The sequence below is a fragment of the Nipponia nippon genome, unplaced genomic scaffold (assembly GCF_047370975.1).
Source record: "Nipponia nippon isolate SJK-2023a ecotype South Korea unplaced genomic scaffold, ASM4737097v1 scaffold_2, whole genome shotgun sequence".
Lineage (NCBI taxonomy): Eukaryota > Metazoa > Chordata > Aves > Pelecaniformes > Threskiornithidae > Nipponia > Nipponia nippon.
The window spans coordinates 48924883-48942821 of record NW_028262336.1 but is presented as its reverse complement, the minus strand read 5'-3'; the positions used below and the strand labels follow the sequence as shown (position 1 = coordinate 48942821).

The window sequence follows — 17939 nt, the reverse complement described above, 5'->3', positions numbered from 1 at the left end:
ATAACTAAGCTATAGAATAAAAAGTAATATAAGAACGCATGAAAATATAAATATTATTTAATAGCACAATTTTAGTAAAATTTTATTCAAAATAAATTTAGCGAATAGTTTCTAGGACTTGCTCAGTCTCCACACAATCATATCTGAACTGAGCTGAGCTTCTGCTATTTTCAAAGCAATTTTCTGGTAAAGGGCACCATTCATTGTTTGATTCATACTTAGCACGCTCTCTTCCCGTTCATTTTGAAGCTTCTTTCTGAATTGCTGAACTCCTTCCACACTGTCCAGTAAAGAAGCCACAGGAGCATCACTGATTTTCTTGCCAGGCTCATTCCCCCATGTCAAACTGTTCTCAGCTTTACTTTCTTTTGAGAAGAAAGAACTCCTCAAGGTGAGCATTTCTTTTTCCAAAGCCAGTGCTAACTGTTCAGTAAGTACACCTTTGCTTCCGGATCTCAGGAGTTTTACATCACAGCTTGGTGGGAGAACTCTAGTAAGGCTATGAAGGCACTGGAACAAGACAGTCAGATTTCTGTAAAATAAAATTATTGTTATTAAAGCTACCTTATATCTTCAAAATTCTATAGTGGAAAATAAAACAAAGCTACCTTAAATCAAACAGGGAAAAACACTGATTATGGTTTCAAGTATTATGTATACTGAACATACAGGAGCAAGCAAGGGCTTTCTAATGGCGTGTACACTAGCCACTCTATGTCGAAAGAACTGACACTAAGCAAACTTCAGCAACATAAATATTCTATGCTAAAATATATGTCCATGATTAAGGTTACACGTGCATCACTTGTTTCTTTAAGAAGCAATTCATTGTATATGAAGGACACAGGTAATAGCACAAAGGAAACGTGTTGTCTGGTGTACATTTAGGAGCAGAAAAAAGTCACTTATATTCATAGATTGTCACTGTCAATAGGTATGTACAGCATGGCTATTAGGTGGCCCACAGTGTCTTTTTAAAATGGTCACTGGAGGGGGAAAGTTGCACTTAAAAATCAGACATTCAAAATTATTAAGAAACCAAGATAAAATAGTGCTGGTAATCATCAGGGAACCTACTCTCCTGGATTACCGGTGTAGCGTATATGACACAGTCACACATTCCTTATTCTAAGAGGAATGTAGAGTTTGTCCAAAAGACTTATTTCCAGTGTTTTCCCCGATAAACTCCTCGGAAGATGTCTTTTGATGAAAAAAAAAAAAAAGTCTCTCAGGAAAAAAAAAAAAACCACCACCACAACCCACCAAAACCAACCAACCAACCCACCCAAAAAACCCCACAGGCATCCTTAAGTAGCTGGTTTCCTCACACAGATCAGAAAGACACTTTTCCTTAAAGTACTTCTATTTCAATTTAGTTATCTTAACATTCCACTACTTATAAGAGATATAGTTTATTTTGGTTCTGAAAGGCTGTGAAAAAGAATAGTCTGTAGCTCCCACCTATCACAGAAATATCCTAGCTGGATAAAAGATCAACCCAAAGATGGGAAAAAAAGATATGGAAAATACAGTCATAGTTACACCATAAACATGCAGCTCACTAACTATTAATGCAAAAGTGGATCAAAAGTGAATAGTATCAAGTAACCTAACTTTTCAAAAGGAACCAGAAGTCTTGAGTCTTAAAATTTTAATGATTGATTTCTTAAACATTTCAGCCTTTCCTCTTACATAAAAGAAAGAAATCAACTCCTAATGTGAGTAAAAGATTGAATGTCACTCTAAATTAGACACTCTTAAGAGATATACCTTTTTTTTCTTCTATTTTTTAGCTTGAACTCTTCAAGACAAGCAACACTTGTCAATACTTGAGAAGTAGTTTTTAATGTCGTGAGCCTTATCCAGCTAAACTGTAAATCATGGCAGTATTACTAACTTGTTTAGCCTGGTTTAGGAAATTTTATAGACATTTGTCCACGAATCTACATAAGAAAAGGAAATCACTACGATTCTTCAGATTTCTTTTTCAAAATCATGGTAGATAGGAAATAAATATATTAGAAATATGTACAAAATTAGACTAAATTTACGTTGCAGTACTAAACTACAAAATGACATAGCAATAAATTTAAATTTAGTATAACTAGGGGTTTGTTGTTATTTGTTGGGGGTTTGGGTTTTTTGGTTTGTTTTTAACATCCCCTTAAGGATTTTTTTTAAAATCAAGCCATGTTGAAGAAAAATTGTATATTATACTAAGAATAATGTCAGAAAAATGAATATAAAATTATGATGCAGTGAAATGAACAAAAGAAATAGTACCAAGCAGATATTAAAGGAGACTAGACTTATTTGTAATTCAACGTTCTAGCCTAGACAAAATTAAACAATGCATTTCAGGTTCTGCCATAGTTCTGATTTGAAAATAACTGTTGTTGCTGATGGTTATCATATCATCATATTGCAAGCCTATTGGTTATGATTTTGGCTGTTGTTTATGGTAGCCATAAAAAATACTGTAAAGATAAAAAAGTGTGTATGCAAGATGAATATACTCTACACTTTTTGAGCAATTTTACCTGCAAAATAATGTTAGAACTCCTTCAAATGGATTTTTCAGGGTCCAGTTAAAAACCGTACCATACACATCTCCTGCCTTATGACAGAATATGTAGTCATGGCATTCCTTAAATGGTGTGCACTCCATTTCTCTCAGTAACCACAGATTTACTGGAGTCAGTGTACAGTCAGAAGATGCAATCTGAAAGGAGAACCTGACAGATACTGCAAGGACAGCAAGTATATCTTCCATGGAACCTGAAAAAAAATACAGTAAAAAGATATTTGACCTAAGTATTTTTAACATGTTGCATGCATTAAATGTGCTTAGATTTTTGGTTCACACTCCCAATTTTACGTGAAGAGTTTGCACCTGCATTCAGGCATTCTTTGGGAATTTTCTTCTCACCTAAATTCTTATACCTACTTCTGTCAAGCAAAATAGCTGATTAACAGAGCCCCACCTATATAATGAAAGCTCTAAAGATAAACATCACCTTGCCAAACGAAGACTATTAATAGCCTCCTGTGACAGTAAGATGACATGTTGGCTTTAGCCAATGATACAGCATTAAAGGAAGAAAGAAATGAAAATTAACTGCAAATGATCACAAGGATATTTTGCTACATGAGTGGAAGCCCAGTTCAAAATCAATTCAATCAGGAATATTAAAAGACAGGAAAATAAATGACCTTAATAGACGTGTAGATGACGAAAAGCTTCAATTACTTTGGTATTATTTAAGAGGTAATACTATGTCAGAAAAAAAAAAAAAATCTATGTATCTAATCAACAGTATCTTATTTATAGAAAAAACGCAGGCATCAGCATTCTGTACTCAGACTTATCTTCAAAATTAACCTTTCCAGATACACTTCAGCACCAATGCTAGCACAAAACCTTACAGCAACTCACTTAACATTTTTTCCATTTTGAAAAATGTTCCATCTTGTATTTCACCCAGCTTTTAATTCCCAACAGGTCTATGCAGTTTGTGTTCAAAGAGACAGATGTGATTATACCTTGAAAACTTAGCTTAGCATCACCTAGCGTAAACAGAGGAATCAAACATATATTTATTAATCCAAATTATATCAACCCATTTACCTGTACAGTAACTATTATCCCTTAGCATCTTTACTGAATATTTTCCATTTGAAATATCTTCCAGACTTAACAAAATTTTCCCACAAAGTACAGTAATCTTTTTGCTCTCCTGTAAACAATCATTCCGGTGTTTTTGTTTCTTCGCATGTAGAAGAACTATGCAACATACACGATGAAATGCCAATAACGGTGAAAGGCTGGCAACAGCAATGACTGTCTTTGCTCCACCCGGCTGAACCCTTGAACATCTCTCAGGAAACTCTTTTTTCAGATCATTCTTGCTATGCAAGTCCAATTTCATCTTTTTTGGAGGAGGCTCAATTTGACATGAGGAGACAGCCAATGCTGAGAAGGCTTTGTTCAGCTTAATGATTTTATTTCGACACTCGATAATTGGAGAAATCGAAGAGAAGTCTTGATCCATCACTAAGGATAAACTGACATCACTCAGTGACCTGTGAAAATCCATAAAAGATGACTGCACTCCCAGTTTGTATTTTGCCTTCTGACAAATAACCAGAACTTTGCAGATATATACAAACATTTAAGACTACCGCAAACTCCAGTATCATTCCAGGTTAAGTCACAGACTGTGCAAAGAGTGTAAGTCCTTCAAATGACTATTTCATCTAAGCTTAGTATAAAGATTTTCAAAATAAGGACTGAATTTTCTAAGAGCTTCTAGGAGCTAGATACCTCATTTCAACTGAAAGAATTTAGATGTCTAATTCACTCAGAAAATGTTGAAAATTCCACATAACCCATGCAGATACTCTCTGACATTTATAATTTACTTTTAAAGACTTAACTTCCTTTTAATAAAAAATTACAGAAAGTATCAATTCTGCCCTCTTTGAGGACTAAAACATCTTCTGATGTTCTATATTGTTTTATAGATATTCAAACAAAACTGAATGTAGAGAGTAAAATAAATGGTTTAAAATACTATTACCTTAAACTTGCAGTAATTTCGTGAAATGTATGAAGTACTTCATTCATTCAATACAGGGTTCTTTCAATGAAATCCTAATATTACTGTTTCAGATCCTCTCTTAATGAATATTTTATTCTGTCAGTCAATTCAGTCGCAAGATGTCACTGACATCTGAAAGTCTTATGAATGTCTAATTTTCTTTATGGAGAAGTATCACCACCTCATAATGCAATCTAAAACATCACTGCAATCTTGCATTAGTAAGAAGCATAAAAAAACCCCAATAAAGACATACAGTGTTGGGGGTGGAGAGAAGGCAAGTCTGTTTCCCCAAAAACACAGGTCACTGTATATAGCACTGAACTGGAGCCCAGAAGACCTAGGTTCTGCTGCTAGCCTATCAGGTAACCTTTGACAAATTACTTCATCTTCACAGATCTTTTCTCAACTGTAAAAATGGGGGAGAGGGCAATATTGCTGCCAGTTTTTAAAGAATGGTTCCAAATCTTCTGAGGATTTCTGAAGCTCTACAGGAATTAAGTATTTCATTTTCAAAAACAAAGTCATCATCATCAAAGCTAAAAGAATAAACACTGGAAAGGCAAAAACAATCTCTTGCCTCAGTGGCTCTTAACAGAGGCTGTCAAGAAGATGAGGTCAACTTTCTTGTAAAGTTATAGCAATCTGGCAGTTGAGAAATAATATACCCGCAGCTCCAGCAGAATGGCCAAAGGGCGTAACAGGTCAGCTCCCTCACAACCACTTGAATAATTTTCAGTGGCATCAATAGTCTTTAAGTTTACCCTAACACAGCCTCAGCTACACTGCCTGTGGGAATATAGGTCAAAAGGTAAGTTCTGACTCCACCAAAGTTTACATTACACAATGCACATCGTAAATTTATGTTTCATGTAATCCTTTTTTAAACTGTTTTTTTACACTGTGTTCCAAATTAGTTCCCTCCCTGTAAGGGGGAAATGACAAGTAGTATTTACAACTAGAATTGAACAATTAAAATGAACAGAATAAACAAATCATTTTAAAGACAATAATAAGAATAAACAAATAATTTTGAAGGTTTAAGTATTGTAAGTCTGATTGTTCCACATAATTAACACAATACATAAGCTTAGCAAATATTTTATTTGATTTGATCCTTGACTGTAGCACAGTTCAATTCAAATGCTGAGTATTTATTAAGTTGATCAGAGAATGTAGAATGTTTTCTTTTGCGCTGCTTTAAGCAAACCACTCTTTAGGAATGGCAAGATGTTAACAGTAAGGCATCAGGAATTGTATAGCTAAGACAGAGCTTTATCTATACCACATACTGATATCAGCATAGCTATGTCAACACCGACTACAAAGAACCATAATTTTTGTCAAAGAACACTCTGTTGTAAAAGGCCTCCAGTAATGATGTGGTTATACTGACACAACTCATTTTTGGCTATACAACGTATTTTTTTGCACAGTGCTGGAGAGAGACAAGCAGCAGCAACAATACTGACAAAGACACACACTTGAAACTTCATATACAGATGTTCAAAACGAGAAAGTTCAAAGCTCAAAAGTTGACTCTTGCTACTGCAGACCTTAGCCTGCAAATTCAGTTTCTAAAAAACTACTCAATGAAATTATTAAATTTATATACTTACAAGTAAAATGATTCAGTTAGTTTTACTCCAGCTACCAAGCTGTCACCCACAACACGCTGCCACAATTTCTCTATGAAGTGCTCTGGGACTTTAGACGCCAATGATGTCTCTTTACTAAGAGAATGAGGAGGATTTTCTACATCATCCCAGAGAGAGACAAGACCTTCCTTACAGAAAAACGTTTTTTTAGATAAATTAAGTGGAGATATTAGGGTTTTTTATACTGCATTACTTCGTGTTTTACCACAAACGATTGCTGGAAGTGCTTTTAAGATACATAAAATGAAGTCTATATAAACTAGTTTATTCTCTACAATAGAGTCAAAAGATAAAATTGCATTTTGTTGAAACACATGATATCGTGAAAAGCACAACTCATTCCCTCCTTGTAAACATCACAAGCATAAATCTTGAACTGTCATACAATTAATTGTCCAAAGATGATTTAAGGTACTAGAATTTATTTTGTATTACTGCATTAATTGCTCAAAATTTTGTTGTCTAACCCTGGCTGACTTGAAAGGGACCTCAACATTAACTGAAAGAGAGATCAACTCCATTTCAAGTTAATTAGGAGGCTTCTTTTGAGCAACATATTAAGATAACATTTTCCCACCCTCCATCACCTTCTCAGCCCACAGTTCACTCTGTCCCCATTATAAAATCAATTTTGCTTACACAGATCTATGACAGCTTATTTTTCGTAACATTAGATCACAGATAGATATTCAATATCTAGGCAACTGTGCCAATTAAAATTGTACACTCCCTCTACTGTTTGTCATTACTCTTTGTAGAGGTTACTCCTCCATACAACTCAGTTGTCAGGAGGTATTGAGCAAATCAATTTCAAGTAAAGACAACTAAATTTACTCTTATCTACATACATTGACAGGTTAAGGTAATGAAACAGATTTAAAAAGTAGATTAATGAGTTTTGATAGTGGCAATCCCTACTGGTGAAAGTAACAAGTGGTTGAGGGAAGCACCCTCTACAAATGGCTCAGCAGAATTCAGGAGGGATCTGTACTCTCTTCTGCATTTTACCTCTTTTGCGGTTGGTAGAATATGGGTTCTTTCTTCAACAAGATCTATTAATGCTTTGCAAGATTCAAGAATAACCCTCTTTTTGAGTCCTAAATGCTGCTGTAGCTCTCGAACAGAGGTGCAACCAGCCTGTAAAAGGCAAAAGTGATCATTAGACTTATGCTTAGGTCTACTGCAAATAGGAACTGATATTGGAGCTACCAAGATATCTTTTCAGCTTTCTATTTTTATCCAAGTATCACAAGTCAAGATCCTGGTGGTCCTCAAGTAATGCTTCTAAAAAATGTTCAAGTCAGGCTACTCTGCTGCCAAAATATGAATCTAAGAATATTGGCCTCTCAATATAAAACCTAGAGTTTATGATAAACTCCTAAGGTAAATTTCATCAAATTATGTAGATATTCAGGCCTTTCATGATTATTCCTGCTTCACTGTTCCATCGATATCAGTTTCGATTTCTTCTCAAGACTTGTATTGATTGTTGCTCAAGAAAATATATTGAAGAGTTGAGAGTTTTACAGACAGACATACATGCAGGCAATGTCTCAGTTAAAAAAAAAAAAGAAAAAAAAGAATAATAAATAAATAAATAAATAAATACAGACACATGCCAGCACCAGCTTCTTAGATTTTAAGAAAGCTCCTCAAAAGCTCTTCTCTGGAAAGGAAGATCCTGAGAAGTCCAGTGCTGCCAAGGAGAGAACAAAGCTCACCATTGGAGTTCAAAAATGAACTCCTCCCCCGCCCCCGAACAAAAATCAAATCAGGATCAATCATAACCAACTGACAGGCCTGAATAAAAAGCACTTCATGTAAGCAGAGTGATGCCCTCTGCTCAAGCTGCAATGGCAAAGGGCATTTAGAACAAGTAGCGCTCATCACAATAAGTTCTGTAAAAAATTTATTTGCCACCTGTCAAACCATGCATCGTAGTCCCAGATTCCAAGCAATAATCCAGTGCCAGGCTTGAGTCAGGAGAAGAAAAGGAAGAGTTAAGAACAAAGATGTAGAATCATCTTTCAATACCTTACTAATCGAGGTCATCACAATACCAAACCATTGCTTACTCCCATTTGTGTGCGACTCCAGAATAAAGAACTGAGAAACAGAAAGCAAAAGGGGAAGCACAGACCGAGAAGCAGTCAAAATGGACAAAGATTCACTGATGTATGCTTGCTGACCAATCTGACTTTGCAAGCCCTTTTTCCTCATAAAGCAACATAAGAAAGAGACCTGAAATTTACGACATGGCAAACCCAAGACTGGGCAGTGCCCTCATCACCTCTCTCTGGAACAAGTGACATGCCCATCCTTTCTGCCATATGCCAAGATGTACTGTGCAACAAGCACCAGCAGAAGTCACAGCCTTTGCAATGTGAAACTAAGAAAATGAAACTAGATCACCTTAAAGTAGAAAATAAACACCAACATAAAAACAAGGCAGTCCAGAGCAAAACACAATAGAGCTGTGAGTAAATCCAGTGTGAACAGCAGAACAGATGAATGACTGTCAAAAGCAAAGCAAATTAAGGCAGAGGCTTAGCAGTAAGTAAAACAGCCAAGTGCTTTGACACATTGCAATTAACGTTGCAGTATTCATAAATAAATACATTAATACCCATACATACAGACCTAAAACTACTGAGCCAAGACCTGTGGCACTTTTACAAAGGAAAGAAAATGGAAAGGAAGATTCGTGATTGCTAAGACTAAAAAATATTGGGAAAAGCAAAAGTAAAATGGAAAAAGTAGACAAAAAAGCCAGAGGGAAACATAATTCAGAGATCTATAGGCTGAAGCTGCTCATATGGTATATAAATGGTTCTATGTTTTTCAAGTGACTAAAATTCCTTATGAAAAAATATCAAAGAGAAAATGAGCCAATCCACAGCAACAAATGGAAAAACAAACACATAAACTTACACTAAAAATAGTAATAAAAATCAAATGTACAGAACATTTCTTAAATAACTTTCTACCCACCACCAAATCAGCATTATCAGAATGAGGACAAAACAATTAGACATTGCAGCAATTCAATAAATCAGCAGTAAGGATTAAAATAAAAAAAAAAAACCTGCCCCAAAACAGGCAAACCAAGTCAAAGGAGACAAATTAATCATAAGTAAAAGAATTTGGCATTATAGTCCTTACAAAACTGTTAAATACTTGGGAGGAGAACAGGCCAATGGACATAAAAAGACACTTCTGACTCATGGTATTTCTGCCAGCACAGCCAACTAAAACCATGAGAAACCCCGTAACCTCAGCTGTTGTAACGTAACTGCAGTACTCTGCCAAAGGAAGTCTTCTTCACAAGATACTAAAATGAGTGTTAAAGAAAAAAAATCTTCAGAGGAGAAAAGGCTGGATTCAGGCCCAAAAGACTGTATACAAGATAAACATAGAACAGTTCAAAAGTGCATAAACAGATATATTTTTCAATTTCACTACCTGCAAAGTGCAACTTATATGTATTACTATGTATAACTTAAATGCAGCCTACTTATATGCAGGGGACCATAATTCAGTCCTGCCAAAGTTCTCACATGGCTAAAAAACAGTTACGCAGATGTGAAATAAGAGGTAAGCAACAGAGGTATGAAAAAGGGCTGCATCTGCTATTTCATTTTGCCCTAAAAGATGAGATTCCATAGAGACTGTCAAAACATGATTTGACTACAAATTTCTAGAAGACCTGAATTTTGATGATAAATATCAAAAAGCATACAGAACAATGGAGATCTCAGCAAGGAAGCAACAGTAAGGTTAAAAAGAAGTATCTGCACCTACTTGATCAGCATCACAATTTCAAATATTTACAGCATTAAAACATAGGAAGATTTGCAACTTCCTTACAATGGTTGTGCTAGCATGTGGCTTTGAAAATTAGAGATCAAAGAGCTCTTTAAGTAAACAAATAAATAAATTAGGTCTTATGAAGGATTCCATGTCTCTAAGAACTTTATCAGCAGATGATACATGTAATCTCCAGGCAGTGGCTTGTTTCCAGCAGAACCAGTAGAATGTGCAAATCAGACTATTCATTTGATCCTAACAGAGACTCACAGAGCTGTACAGCTGAAAGTCAGTTGCCGTAGTAAAAGAACAAAGTCATAGAACATAGCTACATAGAACACACAGCTGTCAATGGCAGGGTGGACAATCTTCATTACAACAGTGGAAGGAGCAACAAATGAAAGAGATTGAAACTAATTTCTCTTTTGTAAAGGAGGAAAGTAATGTAATGAGTAGGGAAAAAATGCAGCAGCAAAGAAATCAGTTTTAAAATATGTGACTACCCAGAAGAATCCAGAAATGGAAAAAAATGCATTTGGAAGGAAGCTTGCACTTGTGCATGTAAAAGTAAATAGGCCTCTAATGTGCAAACCGAAGAACTGTAAAAATGCAGGGTTGGAAGGAACACCAAGAGGTCCTCGAAATTAATCCAACTTCTACTTTCTTGTGCCTCCCAGGAAGGAAAAAACCCTATTGTCCAATGTTCTCCAAACAACAGCTTTTATCTTTTGAAAGATGTATAATACGTCTTTAGACATCTCTTATGTAATTAGAACTAGAGAAGTCTTTTCTTTTTCAGTCTTTTCCTAATGTGTCACAGTCCTCCTTTTCTTCCAGTACTAAAATTTTGCCAGTTAATTTGCTTCATTTTTAAAGGCTGGAGATAAAACTGCCACAATATCCTACTTAAATTTTCACTAATTCTCAAATGACAGGAATAATTACCTCCTATCTCATACTTAAAGCACTCTTAGCAAACTAACAATATCCTCACTTTATTGACTTAATTTGAGATGTATGCTATCTCTGAAAGCTTTTTTTTTTTTTTAAATAATCTTCCTATTTTGTCAATTATTACCCATTTGGTACAGGCCAACACACAGTACTGCAAAAGCACATCTTGGAGGGTCTGCTGGGTGTTTACTAACAGGATGAAAGGTAGAATAAAAGAAAGGCAATATCTTCCCATTGAGTACTTGGAGTCTGCCAAGTTCCCCCCACCTTGTTTTATAAATGATGCTAATTAAAAGAAGGATACATTTTAGCTTCACCTACTGGACTTTGCAAAATTATCCTTATAAAACTGCTAGTAACAGGAGGAAAAACATCAGCAGGTGGTGAAATAGCCACGGTCACTAATTTGGGCAAAAGTAAAAGCCAACTTGACTGAAGTCCATGGACAAAGAAACAGACCATAACAGTCATCTTTATTTTCAGGATTAACTGCCACTCATCAGCACTCACTGGGAACCTGGCCCTAGACTATCTCAAAGTATGTAATGTGGAGGAAAAGAAGCAAACGTTCTAATTTTATTAAACTGGTATTCAAACATCTATGAGTAAGACGACTGTTATGAAGCTTTGATAGGACAGCTTCGGCATTATCTCAAAATTTTAATTAAAATTAAATTACACCCTTCCAATTACCTAAATGCATTTGCAACAACTGAGAGAACTGAAGCACAGACTACGACTGATTCAAGAATGATACTTAACAATGTTGTCTTCTCCCTGAACCACTTTTCCAATAAAAACAGTATCATTAACCTCACCCTTCAGATAATGTAATGATACAGAAAAGTAATGAAAATATGGAGGCAGAACTATTGAGTACAAACCTGTAATCTTGTTTCAAGGGCTTGGACAGTAAGCAAACCATTCTCTTGCAATCCTTCTGCAGCAGGAACATCATGTTTGTAATTAATACCACTCTAAAAAAAACCCAGACAAAACCCTGAATTAATTAAAAAGCTGAAAGTAAGGTACAGGCTATCACACAGCATTATAAAAATCTGGGGGAAAATACAGAAAACCAGCAGAATCACAGTGTGCATTTTAAAAGAAAAATCTTATCTTCTGAAAGCAATTAAGAGTTTGATGGTACATAATGGAAAGACCCAATTATGAGAAGATAATTAACAAGCACTATGGCCTTAATTAAGAGTTCTTAGCCAAAAGGTAAGCATTGTAGCAAACCTGTTACATATTTGAAGCATTTTCAACCGCATTTCCCAAAAGAATGTTGATGCTATCAAGGAAGTAGAATAATCTCTTCAGATAACTTATTACAGTGGGGAATATTGTATTCAAAACTTCAGGGCATTTCACAGCACACATCTAATTTCACTTTGCACCAATACTTTAATAATTTGTTGAGGTTTTCTTAATTTAGTAAGCACAGACTGAGCAGCTGAGAACGGGCAAGCTGAACTTACTGCATAGTTGACCTCTCCAAGATCCGTTATTTTGAATGTACTTAACACGTCTGTATTGGAGTCATCCTGAAAAAGCAGTAACAGTTGCTCGCTTCCAGAGCCAATAAAATCATCCACCAGAACCGACTTCACTTTTTGCCATTTGGAAGCCACCTACAGTAGAAGTTTTAAAATACATGTATTTGAATAAATCTTGTATTTGAGATTTCCTTTTGGTGAAGCTTGGTTTTTATAAAGAGGCAGCCTATTCAGGTGTGTGGAATACAGTATTTTAAAAAGTTTCAAGCTCTCACTCTTACTCCATCATTTAGAGCCTATGTAACTCTGGGAAAAATCAGCCATTTCTCTTTAAAGATCACTTTCCAGAATACAGGTTGCAGAGAAGATGACAACTTTTCAGTGTACTCAAACAGCTGAATAGCTGAATGCGGTAACATTTACTTAGAACCAGTAATACTTGCAGATCAGTTAAAGACATTATACCTTTGACATTCAGAAACATCTTTGTTGCATTGCCAACTTAAATATATTCGAGAGGTAAAGACAAATTTGTACAATAATGCTGATGACTAAATAGGCCAAACTTTCATTTCCTGAGTTATGTAAGTCTTCCTGACAGAGTATTACAAAACCCTAGCAGTTAACTTTGGCTCTCCTGACTTTAGGAAACAAAAGCAAGGCCTCTTCTTGTCAGTTTCATGAAACAATACTTTGTGTTACTAGGAAGTGAGACTCAAAAGGCTTTTAAATTCCAGTGAGAAGTGTATGCTTTGCAATGATATCAGTTTTAGTCAAATTATGTAGGCACACTCATAACTATCTTACAACTTCAAGTTCTCATACTATGGAAGTTTTCAATTAGCAACAGAAGCTTTGGCTCAGATTCATAAAATGTATGATTAAATAATAGAATCCAGGGTTTATTTTCAGATATATAAACAAGCAATGAAAACAAAACAATCTCTTTAGACAGGTTATTTTAACAGAAGCAACAATAACAAAAATCTATAGACCTTAAACGTGTAACTTTTCAGTTGCAGAAATTTCCAATAAGACAATATATACAAAAAAAGGTACAGTAGTAAAAGAGAGCTATTTAAAGCCACAAATACCTGTAAGCTGTCTCTCCTCTGTACAACACAGATATTTCCGGAGGCAAAAGACACAATAAATAGCAAATCATTGCTACGGGTTACAGTTGTTTTTACTGAACATGGTTTCTCATAAGGAAGCTCACAAACATCTTTAGGGAGACCATCTTGGAACCAAATAAGCTGATTCTTGTGGGTTATGGCGACAAGTGATATTCGGAGCTGTTTTTTCAGTATCTCATTCTTGCAGATGTAAACAGAAGATACCACTCTGCTGTATGCATGAGGCATAAAGCACGTGCCAGTTAGCATTTTTTGTGTTTCAATTGCATATCCAAAGAACTCACTACCCCAGATGGCTCTGTCTGAAGTGGAAAACTCCTCCTCATCTTCACCCTCTGGCAGGCAAGCAGTCCTTACCCCTAAGACAACAGTGCCTTCATCCTCAATTTCACCTGTCCACACCAGAGAAGAAAGCTGAACAGGAGCACTTAGAACCGTGCAGGTGTCACAAGAGATGTAGAACAGCTTGTTGGCATGCCTCCACAAGACTGAAGGGCCAGTAAACAACCTGATGTCTTCTTTCAGCTCATAATCCAATTTAAAATGAAAGGACTGCTCAAATTGATTTGAGCTGTGAAGCAACAATAAAAGGTATTTGACAACATTGTTCCGTTTTTTCTTTTTCATCAAAATGCAGGGAAGAACAATCCCTGTTCTGGAATCCGTTGTGCAGCTACAACAAATTATTTCAATTTTTAAGTGACTGGCACGCATGCTGAATGCTCCAGAAGACTTCTGAACAAACAGCTTAGTGTCTCTGTTGAAAGCCATTCTTCTGACACATAAGTTCATTGTTTTATCACCTGCTCCCTCCACATGTTTTGGTTTTGACAGCTGAAATATAAGGACTTCGCCATTGTAGGACAAGAATTGTTCTTGCTCACCTAGGAGCATCTTTATTTATCTTTATGTATATTCCTCTACAAGAAAACTGTATGCGTCTCCATTTTTGTCAGGATTATTTCTCTGTGGAATTTTTAACCTATCTGGATGTTTTCCATCTACAAAAGTGAACAACAAAAAAAAATTAAATCATTTTGGAACTAGCTGAACTGATCCTTAAGAATAAGAAAAACTATACATCGCAAAGCAATGACATAAACTAATTCGGGAACACGAGGCCAGTACGTGCTTTAATCTCACAGATTAAAATGAAGTTAAGCAACTTTGTACCGAGAGATTTAAGTAGCAGAAACATTTCAGAAATGTATTCTAGCATTTATTTATCAAAGCTTGAATTTGCTGCTCATCGATAGCTACATGGCATAATATAAATTGAAAGAAACCAAACCAAACCATACACGCACTGTTTGTGTGATTGAGTTGAAGGTGTCAGCTCCACAATTATACAGAGCAGACTGGAAAGCAACGGTACTTTGAATTCTCGAATTTAAGAACCTTCACTCAGCTATAGGCTTTATTAATACATATAATTCATTCTTGGTTAAAATTATAAAGCCTCTTTAATACATATAATTCATTCTTGGTTAAAATTATAAAGCCTCTTTAAGGAGAAAGTTCTCTGTCGAAGAGTCCAGTCATTTTGCCGCCAAGAAAGCTCCCTCCCTCCCCCCCTCCCTCCCTCCCCGAGACAGGACTCCAGGGACCCAGAGCGAACCGCAGCCCTCTCACCAAGTTTCACTCAATTTTTGCGGTACGAAGCGACGCTCAAGGCCTGAGGCAGCAGCGGGCTTCCTCCCCGAGAGCCGCTGACAGCCGTTAACGCCCTCCCCGCCTGGCCCGGCCCGGCCCGGCCCGGCCCGGCAGGAGCCACACAAGCTCCTGCGGAGAGAACCGGCCTAGAGAGGCCCAGCGACCGCAGGCTCCGCGCCGGCAAAGCCTTACCCGGCTCCCGAGGCCGCCCCGCTCCCGCCCCGGCTCCACGGCAGGCGCGGGAGGGAGGAAGCGAGAGGAGCGCGCGCCCACTCCGAAACTGCCGCCGCAGGGAGCACGACGGGAGGGGAAGCGGGGGCGGGGTCAGGCTCCGGGCCGCGGGAAAGGGGCGGGGCCGGAGGGGCGGGGCGGGGCTTCTGAGTGATGTGCGGTGCCGGCGCCTCCGGTCTTGCTGCGGGGGAGGCGGGCCGCCGGCAGGCCCCGCCCCCTGCCGGGGTCACGCGACGCTTCCATTCCCATTTCTCCCTGCCCCTCGCGCGCCCGCGCCCTGCTGCAGCCGAGCGGCCGTTGGGGGTGGCCCCGCCGGACCATGGCTGAGGTGAGGCCCCCCGCGCTTGCTCTCATCCCAGCTGCCTGCCGGGCCTCCCCGCCCCAACCGGCCCCGCGCACCGGCAACGGCTTGGGGTCGGGGGTCGGGTGGTGGGGATGGCCGGGCCCGCCGTACAGGTGAGGGGCTGGGGCTGTCTCAGGCCCCGGCCTTTCCCTTCCTTTCACGCCCCTCCCGTTTCTCGTTTCCCCTCAGCAACGACAGGACAAGGCCGCGCTGATAAGCGAGATCAGGCGGCGTTTCGAGGCGGAGTACCTGCCAGGTGAGAGCCTTGGTGGTGGGACTGGGGGTGGGCTGGGCCCGGCTCCGTGGATGTGATCTCTGGGGGTTGCCTGGTGTCGCTTTCCCTTGTGGGCTTCATGTGTCTCTGCTTTGCCGGGTGAGTGGGTGTTTCTGCCTTCAGGTGGCCGAAGCTGCCGGGTGGAGATGATGTACAAAGCAGGCTTTCTGTGTTGGCTCTCGATGCTTTCTTCTGGGTCGCTCTCTTGGGCAACAAGGCATGTTGGGGTAAAGGTCTGGGTCCTTTTTGACTCACAGTTATGTTTGGTTGGCTGCAGTGTAGGGTCTGGGACGCTGCTGTGCTTTTTGGACATAAAATGTTGCAGGGAGGGGAAGAATCCTGACCTCGACCAGTTTGTCAAGGAAAGAGTTGTTTTTCTAGAGTAACTTGCACTTTAAATTCATGCTGTCCCTAATTCATGCTGTGTGTCCAACTCAGTTCTTAAGTGTAAGTGCTTGTAAACTTGTAAATGAAGGCCAGGAGGTTCTGGGGATGCCTAGGGGAAAGAGAATACCAGGGTAAGCCTAGAGGGGTTTCCTTTCATTTCAAGGTTGATTTACATTGCTTATTATAGAAGAATATATAGTAGTAGAGTATGCTAGCAACTGCAGTAAGCAGTATGTTTTATTATGACTGTCTAAAGGCTTTCTATTAAAAACATGCTTCTATCCAATTTTTAATGCAAATACAGTAAGAGCCCAGTAGTAGGAATTGCATGCATTTCCTTTAATGTAAGCCTCAATCCTGCAATCACATGCCTTGCTTGGATGCTCCTGATCAGAATTACTGAGGTTACCTAGTTATCACTTTTATGTAGGGGTTGCATGCTTCTATGACTTCTTTGTGATTGGCTATAGCACTTTTCTTGCAAACTTTGAGGGTCTTGAGGATGGTACAACTTTGTTTCATATGGTTGCCCTGCTAAATTTCATAAAGGAAATTACTTTGGCCTTGGTTAGAGATGACCTGTATTTCTGGCAAGATGACAAAATTATTAGAATAGCGTCTTGAAGAAGAGAGCTTATTTTACCGTTCGATATTTCTATGTGAATAGAGATGTCTTTGTCAGCCTTAAAGCTCAGGCTCAGAAGAGTGGAGGATCATCTTGAATTCTTTTGGCTGTTAATGTTTTCAGTTAATGTGTATATTTTCCTATGATAGGTGATTCATCTTGCTTTGCATTCTGTTATCCGAGTCACACTCATAAAAAATTACTTCAGAAGACCCAGAACTGCTTTGGGACAGTTGCTGCTGAAAGGGAGTATTACCTTTTCAATTGAACTATCCCTTACAATCTTGGAATTCCACAGGTTTCCCTAGTTGTAATGAAACCTTTATTGGGCTGGTTGTTACAGCCATTAACATAATTGAACACTGTTGCAAGGTAAGCTGTAATCCGATTTGCAGTATTTTGAACGCATTTTCTCAGTAAGACCATTTTTGGGTCATGATTTAGGGCTCTTAGCCCTTTCAAGAAAATAGGATTAGGATTTTTTTGAGTTTACATTCTTAAGGCCCTCCGTCGAATTTAGGAATACCACAAGCAAATTAATGTTGTCATGCCCACTTCAAGTGTGAAAAACACAGGGGTTTAGTTTTATTATGGTCCTTCAGCCTTTATTGTATATATTCTAAAATGTGTTCTTTTATGCTTCCTCTTAATTTAAATGAGGTGTGGAGGTGTATGTATGCAGACACCCCCAAACATGTGACTTTCTGTGTTGTAAAGGTACAAATGATTGCTTCATATCCCGCAATTTTAGTCTGCTTTCAAAACTAAAGG

General features: G+C 38.1%; 2 protein-coding genes across 4 annotated transcripts in view; one reads left to right on the top strand and one right to left on the bottom strand.

The window, feature by feature from the left end:
* On the bottom strand, positions 1 to 15615 carry FANCB (FA complementation group B). 2 transcript variants are annotated; one of them, XM_087757323.1, is made up of 9 exons: positions 15501 to 15615; positions 13614 to 14656; positions 12502 to 12654; positions 11905 to 11997; positions 7268 to 7396; positions 6221 to 6387; positions 3629 to 4083; positions 2541 to 2778; positions 1 to 532 (listed from the first exon to the last, which is right to left on the bottom strand). In XM_087757323.1, the coding sequence occupies exons 2-9, from the start codon at positions 14547 to 14549 to the stop codon at positions 112 to 114; spliced, it is 2592 nt and encodes an 863-aa protein (XP_087613449.1). In that variant the 5' UTR covers positions 14550 to 14656; positions 15501 to 15615; the 3' UTR covers positions 1 to 111. The 2 variants fall into 2 exon arrangements, with proteins under 2 accessions (XP_087613449.1, XP_087613450.1); XM_087757324.1 differs by lacking the exon at positions 15501 to 15615 and adding an exon at positions 15288 to 15482.
* Positions 15616 to 15721: 106 nt separating this feature from the next.
* The window catches only part of MOSPD2 (motile sperm domain containing 2), a 37454-nt gene continuing 35236 nt past the window's right edge, over positions 15722 to 17939 (top strand). The window contains exons 1-2 of one of the 2 annotated variants that reach the window (XM_087758633.1): positions 15722 to 15867; positions 16072 to 16138. In XM_087758633.1, coding sequence (XP_087614759.1) covers positions 15859 to 15867; positions 16072 to 16138 — 76 coding nt within the window. In that variant the 5' untranslated portion in view covers positions 15722 to 15858. The remainder of the gene's footprint in view (positions 15868 to 16071; positions 16139 to 17939) is intronic. The other variant, XM_087758634.1, reaches the window with a different exon arrangement.

What these genes read in the sequence shown, in the direction of transcription:
- FANCB (XM_087757323.1), bottom strand. Translation starts at nt 14,549, where the DNA reads ATGCTCCTAGGTGAGCAAGAACAATTCTTGTCCTACAATGGCGAAGTC. An exon ending in TTCTACCAACCGCAAAAGAG is followed by an intron (nt 6,388 to 7,267) that starts GTAAAATGCAGA and finishes TTTTTCTGTAAG; the next exon opens with GAAGGTCTTGTCTCTCTCTG. An exon ending in CTAACTGAATCATTTTACTT is followed by an intron (nt 4,084 to 6,220) that starts GTAAGTATATAA and finishes GGATTTTCACAG; the next exon opens with GTCACTGAGTGATGTCAGTT.